General features: G+C 35.2%; 3 protein-coding genes across 3 annotated transcripts in view; 1 reads left to right on the top strand and 2 right to left on the bottom strand.

The window, feature by feature from the left end:
• Positions 1-2,687: 2,687 nt before the first annotated feature.
• LOC113231504 (sperm flagellar protein 2-like) lies at positions 2,688-8,652 on the bottom strand. The gene is made up of 2 exons (XM_026465829.1): positions 5,375-8,652; positions 2,688-4,731 (listed from the first exon to the last, which is right to left on the bottom strand). Exons 1-2 carry the CDS (start codon positions 8,650-8,652, stop codon positions 2,688-2,690), a joined length of 5,322 nt encoding a protein of 1,773 aa, XP_026321614.1.
• A 699-nt stretch (positions 8,653-9,351) lies between these two features.
• On the top strand, positions 9,352-10,890 carry LOC113231387. The gene has a single exon (XM_026465688.1). The coding sequence runs from the start codon at positions 9,389-9,391 to the stop codon at positions 9,845-9,847; it is 459 nt and encodes a 152-aa protein (XP_026321473.1). The 5' UTR covers positions 9,352-9,388; the 3' UTR covers positions 9,848-10,890.
• A 3,157-nt stretch (positions 10,891-14,047) lies between these two features.
• Positions 14,048-27,842, bottom strand: part of LOC113231356 (coiled-coil domain-containing protein 47) — a 17,854-nt gene continuing 4,059 nt past the window's right edge. Inside the window, exons 6-10 of the mRNA XM_026465646.1 lie at positions 23,534-23,692; positions 22,661-22,851; positions 19,785-19,938; positions 18,738-18,872; positions 14,048-14,438 (exon numbers count right to left, since the gene is read on the bottom strand). Of these exons, the coding sequence (XP_026321431.1) occupies positions 14,334-14,438; positions 18,738-18,872; positions 19,785-19,938; positions 22,661-22,851; positions 23,534-23,692 (744 nt within the window). The 3' untranslated portion in view covers positions 14,048-14,333. The remainder of the gene's footprint in view (positions 14,439-18,737; positions 18,873-19,784; positions 19,939-22,660; positions 22,852-23,533; positions 23,693-27,842) is intronic.

Below are 27,842 nucleotides of genomic sequence, written 5' to 3'. Positions count from 1 at the left end.
GGAGGGAGGTCTATAAATGGAAACGACCACAGTGTCCCCGTCAGTAACTAGAACAAGACAGTTAGCATTGGAAAGTGGGTGTTCGGCTACATTGATTTTAAGTTTACTGTTATAATAAACAAAAACACCCTCATTTTGAGAATTATGAACACTAGATGCCGCGACGTAATAACCTTCAATATTAGGAATAGGAGGAGACTTAAATAACCAACACTCAGTCAAAATAATGAAATCCCATTCAATGTTAGCTCTAAGCAATAATATTTGAAAACCGTCAAAATTGCAGTTAATACTTCTAATATTTTGATTTATTATTTTTAGAGAATTTACCTTGGGGCACAACTTAGTGCAATCATCTATCATGCATGTCGAGAATTCCGCCACTGAAAGTGAGTCCAGATCAGTTCTGAATGTACTTAAATTATCAACTTTTATTCGTCAGTGATTTGAAGTTGTAATGTGAAATGTCATAACTTAATAGAAAATTGACAGAGTAGTCAGAGTACGTTACACATATTATAATTAATTTGATTGATTGCGAATAATTTAAAAATTTGTTGGTGATGTTTTTATTGCTATATATTACCATTCTTAGAAGAGTGTGTGAGTGTAAAGTTTGTGAGTTAGGTGTGTACATTAATACAAATAAATCATTAAAAAGAAACAGCAGAGGACTAAACATTAACAGTCACAATGTAGATTTTTTAAGTCTGATAAAATCATCTTCTGATTCAATACGAATTGTAGGCGTTCCTAGTCTCTTTCTTACGAATATTTTTCCATAGGCAGTCCAACAGCTATCGTAATTCTCTTTTTTAACAAAGTCTCGAGCTAAGTAGAAATACATAGGAAATGAAACTATTTTTCCGGATTTAAATCGCGTTATATTTGTTTTTTCAAACAAAAATAGGAATAGGAATAGGAATAGAGGCATAGAAATAGAAATAGTAATTTGTTTATGAAAAATAGTGACAGACATAATATTAATAGGAGGAATAAAAATAAGCTAGCTTTTCTTGATAGTCGTCTTCACAAAGTTAAAAAATCTTTTAAGGGGCAATGCATATGCTTCTATAACAAGATTCCGGTTGATATACAAAATTTGCCTTTCACGAGGCTTAGAACCATAGTGAAACCAAAACTTTATACTAAAGGTTATATATATACAACTTCTGCGTACTTGGACGACAAAAATCCGTGGTAGTAACCCGTTTAGCTCATGGAGGTAGTCTCGATATCTGATGTTTCAAATAAAAAAAATATATATTGTAAATGTTGAATGTGTGCAAATGTTATTTACAAAGAACAACCCCTAGAGTTTCTTGCTCATTCTTCTCAGGGGAATCTGCTTTACGAATGAGCGGTAGAGTTTAACTATTGTGTTATATTATTAAGTGTAATAATGCTTACCTATAAAATAAAGATTTTGAATTTAAATTTGAATTATTTTTATGCGGAGGGAGGGTGGGATAATTATCTATATGAAAAAATATTCAACACAAGCGTAGCTATTTTGCACGATTTAACCATCACTGGGTTCGCGGAGTAGCAAATTAATTTTTATTACTCAAACAGGGTATACGTTTTCTCGAATAACAATGTTTTCTTATTAATTGATCTAATTAAAGCACTTTCAATAATTATTTGAAGACTTTTGAATCAATTAAACCTTTTCTCCAGTTCCATGTGACTTATCCAAAATTAAAAAACTAAAACAAAAAATAAATCCTTAAGACTGTGCGTGATTGATTCCACTACCTTATGAGTTTTAAGAATTATTTTATTTTGCAAGTCACTCTCACTCAAAATTGCATTATAATTGAAGTGTTTTATTGCACGTCAGTACGTTTCACCACCCACGATATTCAATTATTTTTTTATGAAACGACTCCACTACTTTGTTATAATTATAAATAGGTACAAACATCGAATACTTACAAAAAATTCCCTCGATGGAAAGCACAAGGAAAAATTCGTGAAGTCCGCTGGTTCGTTCCGTGGCTTAGTTAGCATAGCATCAGACACGGTTTGCTAGAAGCCGTCGGTTCGAAGGATTTTTTTCTAAATGTTCGATCTATGTGTTAATAATTAATAATAATAATTAAATATAATATATATATATATATAATAATTGCATTATAATGTTTCAAATAATTATGTGATACAAGATTTGTATCGCAAATGTATGTGATAAATTTGTATACAAGTATATTCACACAGAAGGTTTCAAACTTTTTTCATAAATTCTCACGATGTTTATTTTTCCTTTGCTGCAATATGTTGTCTGAATAAAAATGTTTATGATCACTGCTTCTTTGTTTTTGTAATTGTAAAAAAAGTAGTATAACGCAAAACTGAGCTATGAAATAACATTTCGAACGTTTCACATATTAAACATTCAGCGGACGACGCTGACTAGCCAGCCCCGGTCAAAAGCGTACATATGAATATGAATAAACAACCAAACATCAGTGACATTCAGAGTGACATACGGGCAGTGACACCGGAATCTCCAACAAGGCTTTTGTTACGTATGATTACGGATCTCTAAAACTAATTAATATTTTAAAATTCAAAACTTTATTGCAATAGGTATTTTAAGTAGTAAGATATCTAAGAATAATAATATAATAAAATAGAAAATTAAAATATTACTCATTCGGAGTAAACGCACAAAACATAATATATTAAGTACAAATTTTAAGGACTTCGTCTATCATTGAGACAGCTGTAAACTTTCTGACCTTGTGCAAAAATTTGCATATGTTAGGGTCGGCCACAAACATAGCGACATATATGTCACCATTTTCATGGTTCACCTCAAGCCGCTTCATCACTTCTTGCACCATACCGATATAAGGTGTCATCTTCTCCTCCGGGACTAGCTCAAAATGCCACGGCAAGCAAATCCTCAATACGTTCCATATAACATCCTGACTGACAGCGTAAGCCAAATTTGGGTCTACATATACTTCACTCTTGTGCTCTTCTTCTGCTTCCTCCTTCTCAATCACCTTCTCTTCTTGAGGTTCCTCCTCGCATGGTTTGCATATATAAGTCATGTTCAGTTCATAATTAGACGGAGCGACTACACTACGACTGCTTTTGGATGCATTACCTAGAACCAAACTCTCTTTACCCTTCACTGAACGACCTGTTTCCATTTTTTTTCCTTTGCCGCCCTTTGTCTTGACTTTGCCCTTCTCTTTATTATCTATTTCATTAGGTAATATTGTAACAGTAGTTCCTTCACAGTAATCTAATACGTTAGTAAGTACTGTGTCTAAAAACTGCGCGGTGCACATGTGGGCACAGGCTAAACATTCATCTTTGTACTGCTTCAATTTTATCATTTTGCATATAACATCCTCGCATTCTTCTAAAGAATAACACGTCTTTTTACCGACGGCCATCGATAACGCTGACGCAAACCCTTGGATTGGATCAACATGTTTGCAAAATGCTAGTAAAAATGCTGAATAATTCATAACGTCTTCAGAAGTTTCATATAACTCATATATAAAGTGCTTAATTAGCTCCCTCCTCAATTGAGCGTACGGATCCTCAATGTCAAAATATCTTTCAAACCACAATTCCTCTTTCAAAAAATCATCCCTGCCAATAACCTCTGTTGAGTCACGATCCTTACAACGAAGTCTATGACGTAAATCTAATAATTCGTCTACTGTTGGGAACTTAATGTTCAAACAATATATAAGGAAATCCCTCCAATCTACATACGCGGTTTCTCCAAAAAACAAATAAACAAGTTTCGATATCTGGTCAGGATCTACACGTTTCCAGCTTTCAGGGACAAGTGGTCCTTCACAGGATTCTTTACCGAAGAACACAAAATCTTGTAGAAGATAAATGAATGCTTGAAGTAATGCAAGGCCAGTTGGAGCCACAATTTTAAATTGAGTCCGAAGTCTGGCCAATTGGCAAATTTTAAATTCTAAATCATTGGGTAATTCAGTGGTCTCTCCTGCTTTTAGTGCAGGCTCAACCAATGCAAACTGCATCAGATTTGGATCAATTACAAACATATCGCCCTCAAGAATTAAGGTTTCTGGAATCTTTCTACCATTTTCAGTAGCCATTTGAAAGTATTTGCAAAGTCTGTCCACAGAGTTGATCTCGTTCAAATAATAGTTATTGATATCATTTTGTATTTCCTTAAACGTCTTAAAAATGTGGTCACTAAAAAGTTTCATATCATGATAGCACTTATATTGCAGCGCTAGCATTCTTAGGGTTACTCTATACATTTCTCCGTTTATACCCATTATCCACTCTTCAATGCAATTTAACGCATTTCGTTTGAAATGTTCTTCTTGGTTGATACTTTCTTGGGAAGAGTCTTTGCTTTCATCTTTTTTCTTTGTCGCTGTCACCAATTTTGCTATATCGCTATATTCTTTACTAATCATTGACCTGTAATGATCATTAGTTTCCTTAACAAATTTCATAGCAAACTTCACATTATTTTCTATTATCATGTTGAATGGATTGTTACTATAATTAATTTCAATATCCTTCATTAATAACTCTTGATAATTATTTTTCATTTGTCTAAATATTTTATCTTCGCCTCCTTTTCGACTTCCAGAAGTTTCATCACTTTCACGATTTATCTTGGTTAAATCTTTGGATACTAGTCTGTCATTTGAAGGTACTTTTTTGATCATAGCGTAGTAAAAATCATGCAACGCTTGAAATGTTAATATCGATCTGAAATAGACGAGCAGAACAGAATTAACTGCATCCGCGGCTGAACGGCTACCATGCTGGAGTGCCACGCAGAGGTCCCGAGTTCGATTCCCTGGCTGGGAGAAATATTTGTATGGCTTACATTGACTTACAAATAAATGGACGACGGGTCTAATACAAAAACCACGAAAAAAATGTCCCAAGTCAACCTATTCGAAATTTAAATTGTAATGTCATCGCAGTATCGCACTGTCAGTAGAACAAATGAAGACTAAAGCGGAGTGTCGCGCTCTGTATACGATTTTAGCGCCTTACAAGTGCGGACACTTTTTAGCGCGGACCCGACGTCCATATAATTGTAAGTCAATGATGGCTTACATTTATTTCTCTCACGAGTTTGGGTGTAATTTGTGGTTGTCTATGTGTGTGTCCATAGCATCCGCGATACAGGGTTTCCCTAATGCGGCTACGAGCCTGTGCGTTAAAAAAAATACGTATATTAAATTATAAATACAGTTTTCATAGCATAAACACAGTTATGAAAATCATCTAATAATGTCTGTAATATCGGGTAAATCGTGGAAAAATTGTACTATCGTCTCAAACACTTGACGTGTTTATGTTTGGGTAATCTTTCGTTAAATTTTATGCACAAATATTGTACCTGTTTAATTCTGTCTGCATACACGATATGTAAGTGTTAGCCATCGTAGTGAGTTCTTCAAATACCCAGTTATCCATTATCAATGCTACCCGCTGCTGTTCGGCGTATATTTTCCTCTCGTCACAAATGTTGTACAATCTATGCTGTAGCTCCTTTATTCGACAGTGCCACTCGTTCTTCGTTAAGTTCACATCTCGCCAGTCGTCTTCGAAGTCATTGTATTCTTTTTGAAACTGACTAACAAGATCTTGTTTAAAAGACGGCAACGTAATTATTTGTTCCATTTTATCTTTGATGTATCTAGCATATGGTATTAAATAGTTCATCTGTAAGCGTTTCGAAAAGAAAAGTTGTTGTAGGTCATGAATATAAGATTTTTCAATTTTTTCCCAACATGTAGCCAAAGCTATACCAATGTTTTCAGAGATAGGTAACTCTCCATACTCCCAATCTTCTTCTCCAGCCAAAACTTTAACTTCCTCCACAGTCCACTCAGATCTATCATGTTCTTCCTCAACATCGTCATCCATGGTTACAGCAATAAGATCGTCTCGCAATTCTTCTTGTGAATCAGGAGCTTTAACGACTTCAAATTCCTTAGATCTACTTTGTTTCGACACATTACGCCTTACCTTTTCCTTAGATCTTATTAAAGACACTTCTGGTTTAATTATTTTAGATTTTGTTCTTTTATCATCTGACGATACAAAGTCGAGTAGGCTAACGACATTCGGTCCAAATAATGAGTCATTGGATTTCGATGGTGTGCTCAAATCACCTATGATATATTTACAGATTTGCACTAAGAGATCTTTCTCTATTACTTCAAAATACATGCTGTAATTTATACCTAAAATTGCATAAAATCTATCAATCAATTCTGAATTTTCTTGTGTTAAATCCCATATTACGTACTCTTGAAGAATATCCTCAGTTTCTTTGAGTTTAATGTAACACGTGAAATAGCTTTCGAATGGTTTTTCAATTCTCTTTTTATGAGGATTATTAACAAGTCTGGATACACGTATTTCTCGGTACGAGTCTTTTTCTATTTTTCGATGTTTTGCTATAGTTTCTTCCAAATAAATATCATCTCTATCGCCGAAAACTTCTTCTGGTGGTGGTTCCCGGCCTGAGAATGTTTCTTCTAGTATTGCTGCTTCGCGGTAAGAATTTGGATAATTTATGATAACAAATCCATTGATCTCTTTATGGCTTTTAATATACTCCACCAACATAGCCGCTAGTAAATGATCGGTTAAAGAATCTCCAAAATTGAGGACTTCATATGCATATTTGCCCAGATCAGCAGCTGTTGACAATACCAACTCTTCTTCCGGAAGCGTTTTTGGTGTTTGTGTTTGTTTAGTATTTGGCGATATAGCAACCGTTATATCACTGCTCTTACTTACATCCTCTTTCAGTGCTCTGACAAAATCTTTACTTTCTTCTTCCGTTGCCACATTAATAAATTTGTCGTAATTCACATCTATATCGGCAACACCAAGCATTTCAATTTTGAATTGTTGCAAACAGTAATTAATAGCGGCCTCGAGTCTTACAACATGAATTTTACTAAAATTTAACAAGGTTTGCATTGGCATAGTCATTGCTTTATCTGGTAAACCTCGAATGAGACCCTTAGCTGTAAAATCTGGAAGATCTGCTGGAGGTCTTGCTGGAGAGAAAGGATATTTAATTTCTAGTAAAGTATAAACTACATGACCCAGAATGCGGGTGCCCAAATACTCATACTTCCGATCTTCGGATTCAGGATCATAATTAGGTATCAATAAATCAAGTGTCCAAGGATACGAATAGTTGTGGTACTCTATGAATTCGCTATCATTTAGGGCATCCTGACGATCTAATTCGAGCCGCAAGATCTCTTCTACTTCGGGTTCAAGCTCCTCCTCTAAAGGATATTCCTTTAAAAGATCTTCCATATGTTCTATAACATCAAAAATGGGTTGTTTTCTAAAGAATAACGATTTCCATTCATGAATGTAGTGAACGGGTATTTGGCCTCCTATCAATTGAGTAAAATATGCGTACTTAGTTGCGTAGTCTACCAAAGCCAGCATTGTTTCGTAACATATTTCATAATAGTGAAGTCGTTTCCTTCTCATTTTCTCTGCGTACAGTTTCTGATGAAGCATTTCCTGTCTATGCTTTTCAAAATCTGTTTCTACCAGTCCTAAGTGGATTTTTTCTTTAAAATTATCTAAGTATTGAGCAAATTGTTGATCTCTTTGTGCAGCGAACTCTTTTTCGGCATCAATTCTGTTTTTAACTAAATTTCGTGCCTGCTGCTTCGTTTCCATTATTTGTGTGCACATTTGTTTCTCGAATTGCGACAATTTCATTACTTTCTTGCCTAAATCTGTATCAAGTTGGGATTCTTCCTCGCCAACAGAAAAATCCCACAAAGAATTACTAAGAACATTTCGGATTTGTTTTTGGAATTCCTCAGAATCTGATTTTGTGTGCATTCTTGTATATAAATTATCAATATAATTTTTTGCCCATTCCGTATTACTCATGCTTTGTTTTCGTTCTAAGGAGCTCTCTTCCAAATCAAGTAGTTCTTCGTAAGTATAGTTTTGAAATTTACATGGGTATTTTAAAGCAAATTTTTCCATGTCTCTTTTTTCTTTGCTAGTCATTTTTTTCACTTTAGGAGCTTTGTACTGAGAATCAATATTCGATTCTTCAATTTTTTCAAGACTTTTTTTGTATCTATATTTAATAAACTCATACGTGTCCTTAATTTCCCTAGATTTCTTTCTTTGCCATTCAATGAAATGTCGTTCGTTCAATAGTGGTCTAGAGAGATGATCTACGGCATACTCTTCTATTTCATCCACTTTGTCAACTTTGAATTTGTCGTTAATTTTCTCTACTAAACTTGAAACCATTTTTCGCTCTCGCTTTATAAAATCTGTACGATCTTTTTTATCAAGAGTTAAAAATAGTTGATAGAATAATCGAAGCAAAACGGAACCCTTTCCTTCTTTTATATTGACTAAATCAGTATCAGCCAAATAAATATTTAATTCATATAGCCATTCCGCCAAATACTTCCAGTTGCTATGAATATCGAGTGGTAAATTGGTGCCTCTTATCAGGAAATATTTTTCTTCGTTAATGACGTGGTAACTTCGGAGGACTCTAGCTACGATTTCTCCATTTTTCATCAATTCACCGAATTCTCGCGGCTCCCAATTTATTGGTTGATTAAGCTTTTCCGTTAACCATTCCTTCAATATTTCAGCCATTGTTTAAGATTCTACACATTAATAAATAAAGACTGTGTTAATCAAATACTTTAGGCGAATGACCTCTTGTGGATTCTTCTTGTTTCTACGAATATTGTCTAATGTCTGTATAATTTTATGTGTCAAACAGATAGTGTCAAGGGTGTCAAATCTTAGATTTTAATGCTTTCTTATAGGATCTATTCAAATATCGATGCTTTACTTTCTTCAACTCGTATCTTATAAAGAGTGATTATTCAGGAGATGGCAAAACTTTCTATTTATTTTAAATTTCTTATCAAGGGTGTTAATTTCGATGCATTACTTTAAAAATATGTAAAAGCTAGTATGTAAATATGAAGGAAATGTGGTGTGACTTGAGCCTCCAAAATTTGTATACACAATCCATTTTTTGCATTTCAGTAACTTTGTGCTTTAAGATACGAGTTTGAGAAAGTAAGGCGACGATATGTCAAACAATAAGGCACTGTGTTAAGCCATTATTAAAGACATTTTTTTTGTATGGTAACACAACCACTACTTGTCAATCTGGTTCAATATTATGACTTTTTTGTGATGTTTATATTTTCTCAAATTTCCATGCATAATTTTCGTATAATCCTAAGTCAAGATGAAATGCAATGAAATCGAGAATAGTGTATGTAAAGTTGTCGCCGTCAAAAATGATATAATCTAACTGTAGTGGGCGTGTGTTAACTAATAATTGCGTTGTTTACAGAAAGCCCGACATAGACACATGAATCTGGACAATTTGGATAAAGCTTTGCACGACTTGGGCATGTTGAGCGCGATAACGGAAGCGCGGCGCGAGTTTCTGCGAGAGAATCGATCAAACCTGAATGTAATGCGCCTCAATACGCGCTACGTGTCCAACGTCACCGTGGGATATTGCATGAAGAGGACCACAACTAAAAACAGGTTGTGTCCTTATGTTCTACCCATACGCCACAGAACTAAGAGTGAAAACTCTGATGTGGTGGGCGGCGAAGCAAGCGATGCATGCGAATTTAAGAGCAGTATATTTGAACCCTCTACAAGCAACTGCACTAGTATGTGCGAGGGTAAAAGCCCTGCGAAGCGTTGCCAGTCCCTGGAAAATCTTAACCTTTCTGTGGACCCGCCGCCTGGACCTGAAATATCACCTGACATGGACTGTGTGTCAAGTCGGATCCAAAAATTGCAAGTTGATGAATGACATGGCCAGTCTGCAATCAACAACTAAGCATCTGTAAGTATACATCATAAGAGTGCATCGGCGGCCGTTGTAACAAGTATTCAAGTGATGGATGTTAAGTAATTATACTTTTCAGTGTATTTATACCAATGATAGTATGGTTAATATGTGTAGATGAGTTGATGTATGTTCCTAGCTCTTTGATGTTAATTTTGCATGTAACCCATCTCATTGATCGATAATCTCAATTCACTAAACAGTAAGTGTTGCTCAAGATATTTTGCAATGGGTACAAATTGTAAGAATTATAGATAATTATTTTGTATCGTGTTTAGGTATTAATTGTTCTAAAAGTTGTAAAGTTTGTTGAACAATGTGAATTTTTTTAGTTGTACGGTCACTTTGAAAGTACCATTTAAAGTTTTAAGAACAAATTTATTGTTTCCTCTAAGTCACAGATGCACAATTCTGCCGCCGGTTATTGAATGGGCGCATGTGACAAAAATTCAAAACTGAGAAAACAATGTTTAAAGAAATTAAATTAAATAAATATCTACTTTAATCTTGCAGTAACTTTGTACAAAGTACTGACAGATTGGCATATTTTTTAATGATTACGGCAGTATACATAAGAACATTTTTTATAAAATGTCTCATGCACCCTTTCAACTAACGGTGGCAAAATTATGGCACTTAACATGAGCAATGCAGGGAATGTGGACAGCTACATGGTATCAAAGTGATGTTGCAATCATTAACACATTGTATGAAAGTGTATGGCCACTTTGATCCCCATACATTATCATTCAAAGTGAAACTGAGTCAACATAATATGAAGTATAGATCTGCAACATGGGACGCTGTGGATGGGCATAGTACACTTCAGCCATTAAAAGTTGTTTGTAAAATGGGGTCATGTGTTTACAAGATATAAAGGTTGTTCTGAAGAGATGTAACACTCTTAAAATTGTAATTATTGTATTATAAGACTGTGCATAGATCTCATTTCATTAATTCACGTCCCTTATTTTCTATTGTCCAAACTGCCTTTGTGACTTAGATATAGATACTTATGTTTGTTAACATATTTTGTTATTTTCTTATTTAATAACAAATATTTAAAATAAATATTGCTTTGAAAATTGTAATGATTTTTAATTACAATTTTTTTTTTATTTAAAGAAATGTTTCATTGCACTTATTTATATGAACAACTGCTAGTGCCAATAAGCAAACTGTTGTTGTAGTCATTCAATTTGTAACATAAGTCTATGCAGACAATTTTTTTGTGCTGATTATGCGAAATAATGAAAAAGTCCATCACCGCTTGTTTACCTGCAAATCACACATTGAATTTACACTTTTAAAGCTTTTCCGACCTATATGTAGTTTAGAGAAAAGATACAAAGCGTATTTTTCAGTATTTAAAATCTATATAATATTAAATTATCAATTTGTTTATGCTCATAACTTAATAATGTAAAAGTTTAGGATGGCAACATGAATCAGCCTTTCTTTTGTTCCAATGTTGTATTATTGTTTCATACACAACAGGAAAAGCACAAGTTTTCATGGAAAGCTCTATAAAATCTATAAACTTTTTATAGCAAAATTTTTCGCTTTTTGTAAAGCTTGTGAAAGATTTCGTCCAAGGAAACACTACCTTAACTATTTCTGCCATCAAGCAAGGTAGTAAGCGACACGCCTGTCCATAATAGTTGCAGGGTCACTTAGAGCTTATTAATCACAAAGATCTGAGGGGCACTGCCATTAAGCCCGTCACCCTGAGACCAAGTTGACAAGTCCTTATGTTTGTGCAATTTCACCAGCACCCTTACCCTTTAAAACTCTTAAAAAACACTCTTAACAGTTCGGTACTTGAATTTTCGAGTATTTTGCAAATGTCAAGGTGAATGTCGAGAACATTTTCAAGTTTCCCTTCTGGTTGGAAGTTATGTAACATCTCCAGAGAGCTAGTAGAGGATGAGCTAGACATTCTACGGTCCGTCCAGCCGCGTAGGTTTCTGGGAATTGGAGCACCAAAGAGATTTGGTAGTGTACTTTAGAGACGACGGCTTAGCGGTGGCAACCGTTAGTTGAGCAATGTGCAACGGGGGGTGAGCGTGCTGCTCCAGTACCTATTTGGAAAATAATGGGGGTACTGTACGTACACCCAGGGCGACTCACCCGAGGCACTAGCCTCTTGAGAACTGGATGAAGTCAGTGACAACCTTGTACACTAGCTGACCTGGGTCAGAACCTGAACGGAGAGGTTCCTGTGCCCCAGGTTATAGTGCCCTTCTCGTATACCCTAAGGGTCTACTGACGGGAGGGTCACTATAATCAAAACTAATGTAGAAAGATATGGGGCTGTCAGTAACAGTTGCAATGCCACTCAAAACTTACCACGCGGTTGCATTATTTTTATATTTATAGATTGCAGTCATAAATCATAAATACAAAATACGAACATCTACAATGACGAGGTGCCATGAGAGAGCTCAAATATTAATTAACAAAATTAAACAATATTTCACTTAAAATTCATTTATTCACTGAGTATATTTTAACGCTTAGAATAAATAACAAAATCGACTGTAAATTATTGCATTTGACTGATGCTTGTGAGATCCAAGCTTGTCAGATACCGGAAGTGCCAACGCATGTAAAACTAGTAAACATTAAGAAAAGCATAAAGCATACAAAATTTACACTGCGTTAAGGCGAAAATCCCATTTATCCCAGTTATACCTTTATTATTTATAATCTAATGGTATAAATGAGATAAACTAGTGCCACCTATACCATTACAGGTATAAATGGGACAATTTAGTACCACTAATACCCTTAACAGTATAACTGATCCGAAGGCAAACTAGTGCCACCTATACCATTACTGGTATAAATGGGACAGGTTAGTACCACTTATACCATTAATGGTATAACTGGTCCGAAAGGAAACTAGTGCCACCTATACCATTACAGGTATAAATGGGACAGGTTAGTACCACTTATACCATTAATGGTAAAACTGGTCTGAAGGCGACAGATTAGTACCATTTATGCCATTGATGGTATAATTCAATGGTATAATTGGTCCATAGTCAGTTTGGTAACACTGATATTTTGCAATACTAGCTCAGTGTTTAATGGTAATAATAAGCAACCAGCCAGCTGTTATACTTTTTTGTTGTGAAGGTATATAAGTACAGACATGCTTATTTAATTAAATCACCATTATTATTGCCATATTAGGGCACATACACCTCTTCAGTATTGCAATCAACAATCGATTGAGATCACCGCTAACTCGGGAGTTAATTAAACCTGTAAAATGTTGAATTGTCTTGATTTCGACTTCATCTGGCTCTGTCATATTAACACATATATGCAATATTTTACTTTTACTGAACATCATGGTGTATGTGAGATTACACTTGCGGTTAGTCTGCATTGATGCAATCGCGCGTTTGTATCGATACAGTCGCGTGTTTACATCGCTGCTTAAAATCGCGCGTGTGTGTAAAGGTAGACGATTAGCTACTGCGTCGCGTTTGCATCGCTGCTAAAAGTCGTTGTGTGCAACCGCTCTATGATATTTTTTTTTTTTTTTTTTGAAAATACTCCACTAGTTTGTTATTATTAATATTGATAACAAAAATCGAACCAACCCAAACAAAAATTCCTTCGACCCGAATGGACTCGAACCAGCGTCTGTTGCCTCAACGTGGCCACCGCAGTCTTCGCAATGATCTTTGTATCCATAATATTTACACATGCAGGGTTATTTGTAAAATGCCAACAGCCTCGCAGGATTAATAACACAATAAACAACAATTTTTGTTCCATGACTATTAATAATTCATCAGATTTTACTGATAACTCTATAATAATAACGCATACACACATAGCCCCGCACTAGGAAAACCATGTGTCGCGGATGCTATGGATACACACATAGACAACCACAAATGACACCCAAACTCACGAGAGAAACAAATGTAAGCCATACAAGTATTTCTCCTGGCCCGATCGAACCCGGGACCTCTACCTCTGCATGGCAGACCAGCATGGTAACCGTTCGGCCACAGAGGTGATAAAAAGTTTAGTCCGAGCGGTAGCAAAAGAAAGCACGCGGGAGGCGTTGCTAAACAACTTACAAATACAGATTTAATAAGTTAGTACAACAAAAAAATAAAAAAATATTTAAAGTTGTTGTTTATGATGTTAGTAATATAGTCCTGCGAGGTTGTTACATTTTACAAATAACGTAGTATATATCAATGTATTAATTATAAGTTATTTTGGACCCTATAACGGTAGAATAGACATTAAAATTCACGATATCAGCTGAAAAAAAAGTTAAAATCCCGCACCAAAAAACTAGGCGCAAAATTATAATTTGTTATCAGCCTTTTCAACACAGGTCAGGTTTATTATCCGCCCGTCTCACATTTATTTTAAAAGTAATAGTGTAGCCACTTCCGATATCTTCGACAATATTAGCTTAAAGCGCTTTCATTTTGAGCTGTTTCATTTTCGGCGCTTTTCGTTTCTGCTGACGTTTCTGCTCTTTCAGCTCCCAACGACGTTGTTTCTCGGGATCGTCTTCCTGTAAGTATTTGGTTAATTAAATATCAAAATGGTTTCGATACCTCCAATGAACACTACGCTAACTTAATTTTTGCACCTGTTCTGCTTTTATATTGTTTTTGTTTTTTACAAAATTCCTTTTTTTTCGAATTTTGTTTCTTGTTTCTTTATTTATTTTACACAAAATTCGGGGAGTATGTTACTACATACTAATAATAAATATGACTGTTTACAAAAATAACAGAATATGACCAAAAATCAATTTAGCGTAGTGTCCATTGATGGTATCGCACAGTGGGTCGTATCTGCAAAATTGCGGACAGTGGATTTTTTTTCACGATACCTCTGTAAAAAAATGCCAATCGAGAGATCTATTGTCCTAATAAAATATTGTAATGTCACATTTTGCCATAAATGTAATAGTTTAGTAGGAAAAAAATAAAAAGTGTATGTTTTGTATGGGACAATACCTTTAGTGCCCCATTGTTACAGTCTTAGTCGATCCAGTCTTGGAATCACTACAGAGGTGGTATACCTATCTTTTATAGATTTGCACACTAAACGCGCACCCAAACATGCCTATGCACTACTTATGCCTATCAGAAAATGTGCAAAAATTGATCATAATTACTTGGTTGAATACATTAATTAGAAATAAATCAATAAGATAGTTTTTTTTTTGTTGGAAAAGGTCGTAAATGCAACTCAGGCTTGTAAAAATGCACATTTTATTTTTTTCCTACTAAACTATTCGATTTATGGCAAAATTTTACATGACAATATTTAATTAAAACAATAAGATCTCTCGATTGGCATTTTTTTTAGAAAGGTATCGTGAAAAAAAATCCAATGTCCGCAATGTTGCAAATATGACCCACTGTGTATAGGTTTGTCATTATAAGAGTCAACTGGGAATTAGCGACTTTTCGATGTTGTTTATTTTACTTAATTTTGTTTACAAATAAAATGTCAAGAAACCTTATTGGCTGGTTTATTGATAAAGAGAGTGTATAGATATTTACAATTTCGGTTCTTTAGACTAAGGGAATCACCACACTCATTAACACGAATTCGGTTTGAGTCGGTCAGAAAAAGCTTTATGCATTAACAGTCGATACTACCTGAGCTCGAATTCAAATTTTTCCCATACTCGAGTCGAGCTGTAGGGACACTGGCTTTATTTCAGATTTATTTTTTTACAAACGAAATTAAAGCCATTTGAAAAATGCATATCGTGTAGTATACGTGTTCTATATAGCTCAGTTGATATAAAAAATATAAAAAAATACCTATCGAATACAGCGGGTTTTCTTGTAAAATTTCGAGGTAAATTTTTATTGAATTGATACTCAATTACTTTTTATGTGAAATTACTCCACTAGTTTGTTATAGTTATTATTACGAAGATCGAACACTCAGAAAAAAATACTTCGACCCGGCCGGATTCGAGGTGACGTCTTCTACCACACCGTGTCAGACGCTATACCAACTAAAGCACGGAACGAAACAGCGGACCTCACGAATTTTTCTGTGTTTGTTGTCGTGTCTTTGTTCTTGGTATTTTCAACGACTTTTAGCCGTAGCGCCATCTATGAGAAATCTTAAGTATTTCATCACCCAGGTAAGCTTGTATTTTTTTTCTATCGAGAAAATTTATAGAAATCGTGTTTTCATCGTGTTTTAATCAGTGTATTTTCTCAATTTGAGTATATATTTTTTCCAAAGTAATTCAACACTTTTATTTTATTGAATTGCTACCATGATATTCAACTATTTCCGTGAAAACACTCCACTACTTTGTTGTTGTTATTGATACGAAAATCGAACAAACACAAAAAAAATTCCTTCGTTCGGCTGAACTCGAACCATCGACCTCGCTAAACCGGCGCTATCGTTTTCCAAGCGCACGTTGACGTGCATTTCGCTTCAGCTTAAACCGCCGGCGCCGACGCGAAACGTACGTATTTTTCACTCTTATTATATGGACGTAAAACCTTTTCTGGTTGGCTTATTACGATTCCATGTGGTGACCCCTTTATGGTGCATTTAAGGTGTAAACACTGAGCCGTTTAACGACCGTAGTTCGCTGACTAAGTCGACCGACTCATATTGCCGAGGGACTCTGTCGCTTTTGACAAGAGACGTTTGACCACAGAAGTGAAAGCATTCCCCACCGGGAAAACCTACTCGGTAAGTTTCTTGAACGTTTCAACGATGTGTTGTGTAAATTTGCATTTATAATGACTTGGCGACAGTGTAAACGAGTGTGTGACTCCCATATCGTCGCCTTAGAGTTTTGTTATAGTTCGTTTTTAGTGATTTTTGTTGAAGAAAAACTTATAAACTTCTTTATATTATCAAATTAATATAGTATCTGAAAGAGGTATAATTTAACTAATCAAAATTATAACTACAAACATTATTGCGATTACTGCATTTTACACCACATTTTTGTCTTCGTCCTGAATAATATAAATATTAATAAAAATAGAAATCACGTACGAGGTTTTCACTCTAAGACGACGATACACGATTTGTCTTTACGAACCATCGTATCAAACTAATCGATGAGTGGTGGTGGGGTGCACGAAAGTAGCCTCCCCGCACAACGTACTATTTTAATCTGTACGTCTAGCGCGCACTGGGCCTTAATCGGCGTATACCTGACGCCGATTGGCAAATTCTTTCACCACGATGGCATTGTTACGATAAGAAGAAACTAATGGAAACAACGATTGGATAATATATGTTTATAATTTGTCTTCACGATCCGTCGTTTCAGACTGATCGAAACGATTAGTCTTGAATTTGAACGCCAAGAGAGTAGCGACAGATCGCTACGCCTATCGTGATCAAAATCAAAGAATCGTTTATTCCATAAGTAAAATAAATTTATACTCGAAAACCATTGACCTACCAATAAATGGACATCGGGTTCGCGCTGAAAAGTGTCCGCATCTATAGGGCGTTAAAATCACATACAGAGCGTCAATCGCGCAACAGTCTTCGTTTGTTCGACTGTCAGCGCGGTTGTCAATCACGCAGTTCCATATAATAATAACTTGTGAAAATTGCTGCAGTAAAGTGTAAAAACAGGGTTTTGTATCATATTTTCACTAAACAAATATATTGTGTTATCATAGTTCTCAGCTATTTTGTTCAGTTTTATAGTATTTAATTTATATATAAATGAATCGTAAATATAAATTACAAAAGCACACAAAATAATCAAATAGCTAACTGTCCTTTTTCTACACATTGCACGCGCAAAGGATGGAAAGAGACCCGTTGTGTCAATTTCAAGAAGCTTATATATAAACTTCTTGGTCATTTTCAATTGTTCGAACCACAAGCGATTGAAATATTTAGAACAAAGAAACTATAGAGTCCAATGACCTACCAACAAATGGAGATCTGGTCTAATACAAAAACCACGAAAAAAATGTCCGAGGTTAACCTATACAAACGTAGTGACTTGTAACCAAATATAAAAAACTAAAACATTTAATTTAAATTGTAACGTCATTGCAGCACTGCCTAAATTTGCTTGCAACAATTTAAGGGCCCAAAACACCATATTCAACTTTTACTGGAAACTTAACAAAATGCATCATATTTAGCTTCGACTGAAAATTACTTGAGCACAAGAGTAATGCCTTTCTCGTAAATATATATATATATATATATATATATATATACTCGTATATATATATATATATATATTATTATGTCGAATTTTGTACAAAATCACTTAAATGTATAATAAAGAGTTGGGCAGATACATACGTACAAATATTACTACAAATGTGAAAATAAGCGTGTACTATAAGAAATGTACGGATATTCTAACTAAACGTAAACTCAAATATCCGTTACTGTGTTCATATTATACATCATAATTATTTATAAACTTGTTCCTATTTGTTATTAATTAATCTAACTGCCTCAGTGGCCGAACGGTTACTATTTCTGACTGCCACGCAGAGGTCCCAGGTTCGATTCCCGGGCCGGGAGAAATGTTTGTGTGGCCTACATTTATTTCTCTCGTGAGTTTGGGTGTAATTTGTGGTTGTCTATGTGTGTGTCCATGGCATCCGCGACATAGGGTTTTCCCTAGTGCGGGGCTATGTTGAGTGTGTGCGTTATTTATTTATTATTAATCATGTTATGCACCCCTGTTAATTATTTTGAACCCAGCTCTCCGGTTGACTGATAGAGAATGCCTAAAGGCATTAAGTCCGCCATTTGTACGGAATAAAGTTTAAATAAACAAATATCTGGACGCCTTAAAAGACGGACAGAAAGCGAGTATACGCACGGCGAGGATGCGTTCCTTCTCCTGCTTGCGCTTCTCCTCGCGGCGCTGCGCGGCCTGCTCCTGTCGCGCTGCGTGTGCGCCGCGCAGCCAGGCTTCCGCCACCTTCTGCCGCCGCTTCTCGCACTTCGCCAGCGCCTACGCCACATGGCAAACATTTCACATATCTCTTCCTATGTTTTTTATTTATTTTTTTATTAACCTATATTATACTAGCAATTAAATTGTATTGACAATTATATTATTAAATTACTTAATCTATAACATCAGCGCATCCTGATGACACATAGGTGTCCCCCAGCTCAATCCATCTGGCTCTGTCCCTTGTCAGCCTAGTCCATAGAGGTCCAGCTATTTTTTTTAAGTCATCGGACCATCTTTAAAAGGGACGACCTCTTTTCCTCTTGACATTTTCTCTTGGTAACCATTCTGTTACGTTTCCGATCCACTTTTCAACTCTTTCCACTTCCACTTTATTGTTTTGTTCTTTCTATGTGCCAAACTTTAATGTCCATAAAACACCTAGCCCTCTGTTGGCCATAACAACTATGTGACAACATAATGGTTTTGGTAGCAGCAGAGCTCCTTGTGAAAGAGTTCGTCCAGGGTAGTACTGCCACCTTGTGTACTTCTGCCGCAAAGCAGTAATGTCAGCATTACTGTGTAAGGGTGCTGGTGAAATTACAGGGACATGAGACTTGTCAACTTATGTCTCAGAATGACGGGCGCAGTTCCAGTGCCCCTCAGATCTTTGCGATTTAAAGGCGTGTCGCTTACCACCAGGCTCACAGACCTGCTCGTCCCGTCACTTGATATTATAAGACAATAAAAAAGTATAACACAATGATTCGTCGTTGAGTTTTTTATGACGTGTTTTTGGGATAAAACATTTGATAAAACATCATTCATTCATTTAAAAAAACTCACACATCACTTTTGCAGATTTCAACAATGAAAAATTCTGCAGATGCCATCATAAACCAACCTACAATAGATCACCGGTAATTCCACAATGGGCTATTTAGTACAACGTATAGCATGTATGTCTACCTCCTTGCTCATCCTGAGGCGCTTCAGCTTATCCAGCAGGTGGAAGATGAGAAGCAACAGCGGCCGCAGCTCTTCGCCGCCCCCTTCCGCGCCTAACGCCAGCCCCACTAGCATCACGCGCTCCGTCTCCGGCGGCTTCGTCACCTGCGTCTCTCTGGAACATCATCACTTAACTGCATCTGTGGCCCAATGGTTACCATGCCGGACTGCTGCCACGCAGAGGTCCCAGGTTCGATTCCCGGGCCGGGAGAAATATTTGTATGGCATTTATTTCTCTATATGTGTGTCCATAGCACCCGCGACTCAAGTTTTCCCTAGTGCGGGGCTATGTTGAGTGTGTGCGTTGTTATAATTATAATCATCATGCCTCCGAAGTTCCGTAATTATTGACATACATCATAGGCAAAAAAAATGCAGAAAGTCCTGGACTCTTTTTTTCCTTTAATTTTAGTGAAGCAACGTGCTCTTTAGCTCCGATATTTAAGGGTCGGCGGACTAAAGCACATAAGTCAAAATCCAACATCATTCATTTAAATTATACATCTACCGGCTAAAGCACATAAGTCAAATTCATTTGTTACTTCATAAATTTGTAACTTTATTCTAGTGGCGCCTTTTTCAAATTTATCGTTCTCTTCACATCTAACACTACAAACAACACAAAAAATATATAATTATATATTAACAAATGAAGCACTTTAGACTTATGTGCTTTAGTCCGCCGACCCTAGTCAAGCCTTACACTTAAGACTTAAATCCAACTCTTTGCCGCTTACGATAAGAACGGTCCAAAGTACAAAGTGTCAAGCTTGATGTGCTCTTGACTGTACATGTCATGTTATAAATAATTAGAATAAAGTCTTTTTGTTTATTTATAATGAATCGTTGGATTCTTCTCCATATGAACGAGAATCATCACTTGAATTCTCAGTAACATTAATTATTAATTCTTGAGCACACAAATTGTCAAACGCAACATCACGATCCCATCAGACTATATAATATCTTCTTTTTTTGAATTTTGAAATACCTTCATTCTTGATTAAAACTCCTTCGTAAATAAAATTGATTGTTATAAAAAAATCGAATCGGAAACGTATTAGGACACACTGATTAGAATCGAGCTGTCAAAAATTAAATAAATGGTTGCATGGAAGTTCGTATGGCGTAAAGCCTGGTAAATGCTGACTCTCACTTATGACGAATTAGCGTACTATTTAGATTTATGTAACGTAATGCTTTTCTATTATTCTTTGAATTTTTTTGTACTTTAGTCTTATAAGGTTTTTGTTTGAAAAACAAAACAATTTGATTGGACCTCAATTCTAATATCAGTCGAGATTAAGTTTTATTCGAAATGAAATGTCAATAGCAAAGAATTTTGACAATTTCACACGTTACTTGATATCGAACGATATGATAGTTGGGGTCGATTCCAGTTTGTCTATGAATTAAAAATAAAAACTATGGTTGTGTGACATGCGTGAGAAAAGTTTTTATTTGCCGCCATTTCGCCAGTCGTAACATGCGGTTCCTGAACACATTACAGAGATCTTATAATAAGTGTGTAGATAGTGTATGTAACTGTACACAATTAGGCATTAAAACACTCGTGAGATGTTTACATGAATCTCGCCTGTCGGTTCGTTTCATAAACCCTCACTCGTGTTTTCAAGCCTTTCATTATGTAACGGTCACATAAACTACTATTTTTAAAACGTCCTTTTCCGCCATCATTACATAAGTTTACTTTAAAACATCGAGTATATAACCAGAAATAGAGACGAAATGTCATTTAATTTGTTTGAAAACTATTCAGCCAAATCATTACGGTGACAACTGCGCTCCGATTGGCCAACCCGAATTCGAAACAATTGACGGATGTTGTCAATTGTCTCACTTCAAATGGACCAGTTTAACTTGAGCTTTGCTTTAATGGACGAAAATTGAAAAACTACATTTTTAATATTTAATTATATAAAATTATTAGATGTTTGCTGTTTCCCAAACCCCCGAATGGAACAGTTATTGTTAGAGATATTATCTTTATTACAATAAATACAGAATATTTTTGGAATATACGGAGACGTACACACACGTCAGTGGTTGACGCTGTACTATTTCTAATTTGTGATTTCAGTGCAAACGAGAGTTGATATTTAAAAGTGATATGAGGCCAATTTGCCTGATGCGTTACCAGGGATGGATTTATTTCTGGTTATATACTCGATGTTTCAAAGTTAAACACACGTATGTTAAATAACTCTGAAGTAACAAGTCTTTACATTTTAAGATTATACAACTCCCGAGTGAGATGCTCAAGGTCGCGTCACAATGCATTACAATGAAGAATTTAAAAGAATAAAAATCATGCAAATTTTAAGTTGTTTGTTACAATTTACTTAATTATATTTATAGATTTCTATGAATATAATTAAGTAAATTTAAACAGTCGGCCAATGTCAAGCGACAATAATACTGTAAATGAAATATAGACGTTATTGTTGTACTATCTGACACTTTTAAGATCTTTATTTGGTAGCAAGATCAAATGCGTGAGCATCCTCCCCAACAACCCCCAGCCCCGCTCTGCCTTTTACACCGGACGATTAAATAGAGTTATTACCGTTTAGAGAGATCTACTTTTTGTTCTTGTACGAAAGTAAAATCCGATGAATTGTTAACCAAGAAAAATTGGCGGGTTTTGTAGTTACAGTTTTTACACGATAATTTTTTACTTTTACGTTTTCAGTTTCTTAATTATTCGTAATTTTTTTAGGCTGTAGTCAATGCTCACTAAATAAATAATAATAGTCACCTAAAGAGCACGTGATTCGAGAAAACTCAGTGAAATTATGTGTAAAAAAGCTACTCACTCCATCTGCTTGGGCCCGCAGTACCGGTCAGAGATGTGAATGTACTGTATGTGTTGGTGATATTGTGTAAGCGCTTGCGTCACGCGCGAATCCAAGATGGCCGTAGTCGCCTCTGCCACCTCTGACATAACAGATAATGTAGAGGGAAGTCCATGCTTGTCGCCCGGCCGCCGCTCTGGGCAAAACACACTCTGTAAAAAAAATATACGAATTAGAATATATAAAAAAAGGTAAAGTCGATAGATTTTTAGTGTATTTGATCTTTAAGCAAAAGTTCTTTTTTATAGTTATATTTTTCTGACGTATTCTGAACGACGTATAAATATATGAAGTGTTTTGTATAATATTGAAGACATAAAACACACAACTACAATTGAAATGCAATATCCATAGACATTTTATAAAATTTCGAAAAACATCCTATCGTAATGACGACTGACTTTCATTCGCATCGTGAGACGGGCTAGCGCGGGTTGAGGTAAGGGTGATGGAAGGGGTCACTTTGGTATCAACGCTTAAAAAGCAACTGAATAAAATACGTTCGTCTGTCGCTGCAATCGAATTTTGTTGCGTTTTTTCTGTTGTTTCAACTCACAAAATTACGCTCGTCTCGCCTCACCCTTAGTGTTATTCTTACTTTGATTTGGTTTACTTACTTAAAGAAAAGCTATTCACTTAAAAGCGAGACTTATACAAATAGTTTATAATGTATAAATACGTAAATTAGTGCACGTCGTTACAAGGTTATATTGCACGTCGTTACAAGGTTATATTGCACGTCGTTACAAGGTTATATTGCACAGATTTTTATGAACTGTCACAAAGATCATGCTAGATTATTTTTAGTAAAGTAACAGAGCCCAATGAACTAACCAGATCCTGCATCTCCTTGGAGAGTTTAGTGGCGATTTTCTTCTGCGCGATACATAGCACGAAGGGATCGCTGTCGTCTTTGCCGAGTTCCACACGCACTAGCAGCGTGTCCGTTTGCGGCCGTACCGCGCCCAGCACCACATGGACTAAGTCTTGTCTCTAGAGACACAAAAAAAATGGCGTGCTTTTGAAGTTACAATTACAGCTTTAAGTTGTTAAGTATACTATGAAGAAAAAACCACGAAAGAAATAGTGATGAAGAAAGTTAGAACCATATTCCTTATTTTAAACCAAATTACAAAAGACTGTATCCTAAAAATTCCAATAATTTTCAAAGTTTTTGTTCAAAGTGATAGAAGATAATGTGATTACTTAAATCAAAGAAAGTGAAAACATAAATATTGACTCTCGCCGCTTAAGGCTATTTCAAAAACCAAATAAATGAACTAAGTTATTCATGGGAAAGTGAAAACATAATGTATTAGAACCACAATGAAAAATATTACCGACAATCTCGATAATTAAACGAAGACATGACTCGAAGGACTTGTATCCAAGCCAAAACTTAATTAAAAAAAAGGAACACAATACAACGTAAATTTGACATTTCAAGTCGTGACTGGTTAACTCGTCTAAGTATTTAACTTAATTTATGCATGTAAACAATCAATGTGAAGTAATAATCGATGGGTAAAGTAGAAAAGTAGATCGATTATTCTCGGACTAGTGTTCACTACCTAATTTCCGTGGCAATTTTTATTATTTAAATATTCAAGTATATTATCGTGTAATTTATTAAACAATCTTTTCACGATACAATACTCGAATAAGAAATAATATTGCACGAAAAAAAATCGTATACTTAAATTTTAAACATTGTCACCGAAATTAGGTAGTGAACACAAGTCCGAGAATGACCGAGATTTTGAATCAAATATTTTTTTTTTGAGGAAGTGGTAGGCGTGGCGCGCAGTCTGACGTGGCAGCAGCATTCCGTACATTTGATAGACATAGACATTCTTTATTGGTAAAATTTACATATACAAGTCATAAAAAAATATAAATTATTTATTTATTTATTTATTTTTAAGACAACCAACAAGACATAAATCAAATAAAACAAAGAGAAACAGTGACACAGAGACTTATGCCGAATTCTGCCTCAATTAAAGGTCGACTGCATGAAAAAGTGGACACGACAGAACAGAAACAAGTTGATCCAATGATTTAAAACAAATGACGTAAAATAAACTATATCTTGAATAATATAAATAGCTACAATTAATTAAATGTTATTAAGTTTAATTAATTTTTTAGTAAAAATAGATTCGAGTTATTGTACTATTCTATAGTCACATTCAAAATTATTCAAATTATAATTAATATCGAGTTCTTAGGTTTTCGCGATTGTTACTCGTAGGAAACATTTTTTTTTTCGGATCATTTTTTCAAACAAACTAACGTTTCGGATTAACAGGTCCCATGGGACACGGCTGTCTGAGATGGCAAAGTCATTAACTATAGTCGTCACAAAATAATAGATCATATTTGACACATGTCATCGCAACGTAAATAGTGATGTGAACTGCAATATCGGTAACCAGTTTAAACGATTCTCACGAGAAATCGATTAAAAATTTTAGGAGTTTGTAATCGTTTAGGTTATTTTTCTGTTCATTGCTTTTCAGTTCTAGATATATCAATCAACATTTATTTAAACGTTATACAGTTTAATAGAAATAATAAGTAAGTATTTTAAGTGAGCACAACGGCAACCTGTACTTGTTGTTGTATTGTAGTTATACATTAGCATAGTTCACGAGGATAACCTGTACGTAAATAACAAAATTCTGAAGTAAAACAAAAGACCTCCTTATTGGAATTTTTTATTTATCAACGTCATCGGAAGATGAACCAAAACCATCTGTTGAGCTAGTTTCACCAGTCCATATAATTAACTCGTTTTCAATTAAATTATCAATATTAACATCTCTGTCAAAATCTTCTTTTATTAGTTTTCTAGTTTTTTCCACCACCTTTCTCCAGTCTTCCTTTGTTACTTTAGTACATGCTTCCTTTAATAAAGTCATCATTTTTTTTGTGGAGAACGGTGGCTTAGTATTATTACGTCCTGCGTAGCCTGTAAAAAAAAAACACTGTTGTAAAATAGTAATGTTCCTTCACAGTGATATTACAAATTCGAAAGTTTATATGTTACCTCTTTACATTTGTACTTTATTAAAATATGCTACTAGTACAAAATAAGTCTTAATATATACGAATTTAAAATAACAGTATTAAATGCAAAAATATTAACCTTTAATTTGAGCCCAAATCAACTCAATAGCATTGTATTGACAGTGGTACGGCGGTGTCCTTATAATTTTATGTCCATGCTCAAGTGCCAATTCATCAATTTCATACCTAAGTTTTGTAGGTCTATGCTCTCGCACTAATCTTAACAATTCCACTTTCAATAGCTCCATGTCAGCTTCGACACCATTCCTCTGTAGCCATGCCACCAAATCAGCCTTTTTATTTGCCTGAGTCGGCGCTCGATCTATTTGAACCGAATGATACGATGCATTGTCCATAATTATTGTACATTGTTCGGGGAGGTTCTGAAGTAAAGTTTTAAACCACTCTTTAAATTTGTTTGCGTCCATTTCTTCGTGATATTCTTTTGTACTTTTTGATTCAAATGCTAGTAAAGCATTATTAACGAAACCTCCCCCGGCTGATCCAGCATGGCAAATTATGAGGCGACCACCTTTTCCCATTGGCACTTTCGAGCTGGATGCTTTAGTGTCGTCGGTCCATGATTGTGGTACTGTGTGGTTTGAGTTCAACCAAGTCTCATCGATAAACACAACATTATCCCAATTTGTAATTTTATTCATTTCTCTCAAAAATGAAACTCTTTGTAATATTAAATCATGTCTTTCCATCATAATATTTCTTTTGTCAGACTTCTTGTATTTAAAACCAATTTTTTTCAAAATTGTAATCAGTGAGGTAGCACTCCCAGTAAATAAGCCAAGCTCTCGAAGTGATACCAACAATTTACTCACAGTAGGGTACTCGTGTCTAGTATAATATGTATAAACATGGTTACGAATAGCGTCTGCATCGAACGTGTCGATACCTGTTACAGGCTTGCTTTTCTTCCTCTTTCTAGGCGTATGTAATACGTTTTCTTGAGAGCCGGAAGGCCCATATTTTTCTTGTATGATGGTGTGTACCGTTCTTTTGCCGATTCCAAGTGCACTTGCGACGCGATTTTGCACTTGTGTCACTGGTAATAGAGGTCCACCATTAAGTGACTCCCTTTCGAAATAGTCGTGTAATTTCACAACCAGTTCGCGAGTCTGGCTATTTAAAGCACGTCCTCTTTTCGACATGTTGAAAAAGAGTTCACACAGAATCAAGTCCAAAATATCCAAGCCAAGGTCAACGAGATTGAAAATAGAAGTAGTCCAAAAGCACAGCCGAGTCACAAGAAAAAACACCACGAATAACCAAGCGTACAGTCAACTTCCAAGACGGCGAAAGACTGCGCGGGCGCCGATGCAGAGTGACGCTAAATCGACATCAGTGTTGCCGTTTCAGAATTTGCGATAAAGAAAAGGAAATACAAATCTGACTTTACGGTTCTGTCTACTATAAATACTAGTATACTCAGTCTAATTTTGTAAGCACTTTAAAATTTTTGTTTTTGTAATTAAATAAGTCATTTTTTTAAGTGAAACCGATTTGACTCGATGATAGTCGGCGCGTATTGGTTACAACATTATTATTAAAAAGAATTATTTCTTTGTAGACTGAAGATGTAACTGTTTATAAGACGTTTCGGAGTAACCCAAAATTGGATTTTATTTTGGAATTCCTGCGAAAATAATACTTGAAATATGTTTCTTTCATAATGTATAGACCTTCAATAAAATTTATGTATTTTTTTAAAACCCAATAAGTTATTAATTGCTTATTTACTGTTTCGTTGATTGCATTCAACGTTACATACTATCGACTGGTTTAGCTGTCAAATATGATCTATTATTTTGTGACGACTTTAGTAATTAAATAAGTCATTTTTTTTAAAGTGAAACCGATTTGACTCGATGATAGTCGGCGCTTATTGGTTACAACACTATTATTAAAAAGAATTAGACTGAAGATGTAACTGTTTATAAGACGTTTCGGAGTAACTCAAAATTGGATTTTATTTTGGAATTCCTGCGAAAATAATACTTGAAATATGTTTCTTTCATAACGTATAGACCTTCAATAAAATTTATGTATTTTTTTAAAA

Source organism: Hyposmocoma kahamanoa, unplaced genomic scaffold (assembly GCF_003589595.1).
Source record: "Hyposmocoma kahamanoa isolate Upper Pololo Valley unplaced genomic scaffold, ASM358959v1 65, whole genome shotgun sequence".
Taxonomy (NCBI): domain Eukaryota; kingdom Metazoa; phylum Arthropoda; class Insecta; order Lepidoptera; family Cosmopterigidae; genus Hyposmocoma; species Hyposmocoma kahamanoa.
The sequence above is the reverse complement of the archived record's forward strand: the minus strand, read 5'-3'. Positions and strand labels throughout refer to the sequence as shown.

Excerpts from the sequence above, each read along its gene's own strand:
- LOC113231387 (XM_026465688.1), top strand. The coding sequence starts at position 9,389 with ATGAATCTGGACAATTTGGATAAAGCTTTGCACGACTTGGGCATGTTG.
- LOC113231504 (XM_026465829.1), bottom strand. The coding sequence starts at position 8,652 with ATGGCTGAAATATTGAAGGAATGGTTAACGGAAAAGCTTAATCAACCA. Across the intron at positions 4,732-5,374 it reads ATGCAGACAGAATTAAACAG|ATCGATATTAACATTTCAAG; the intron begins GTACAATATTTG and ends CGTCTATTTCAG.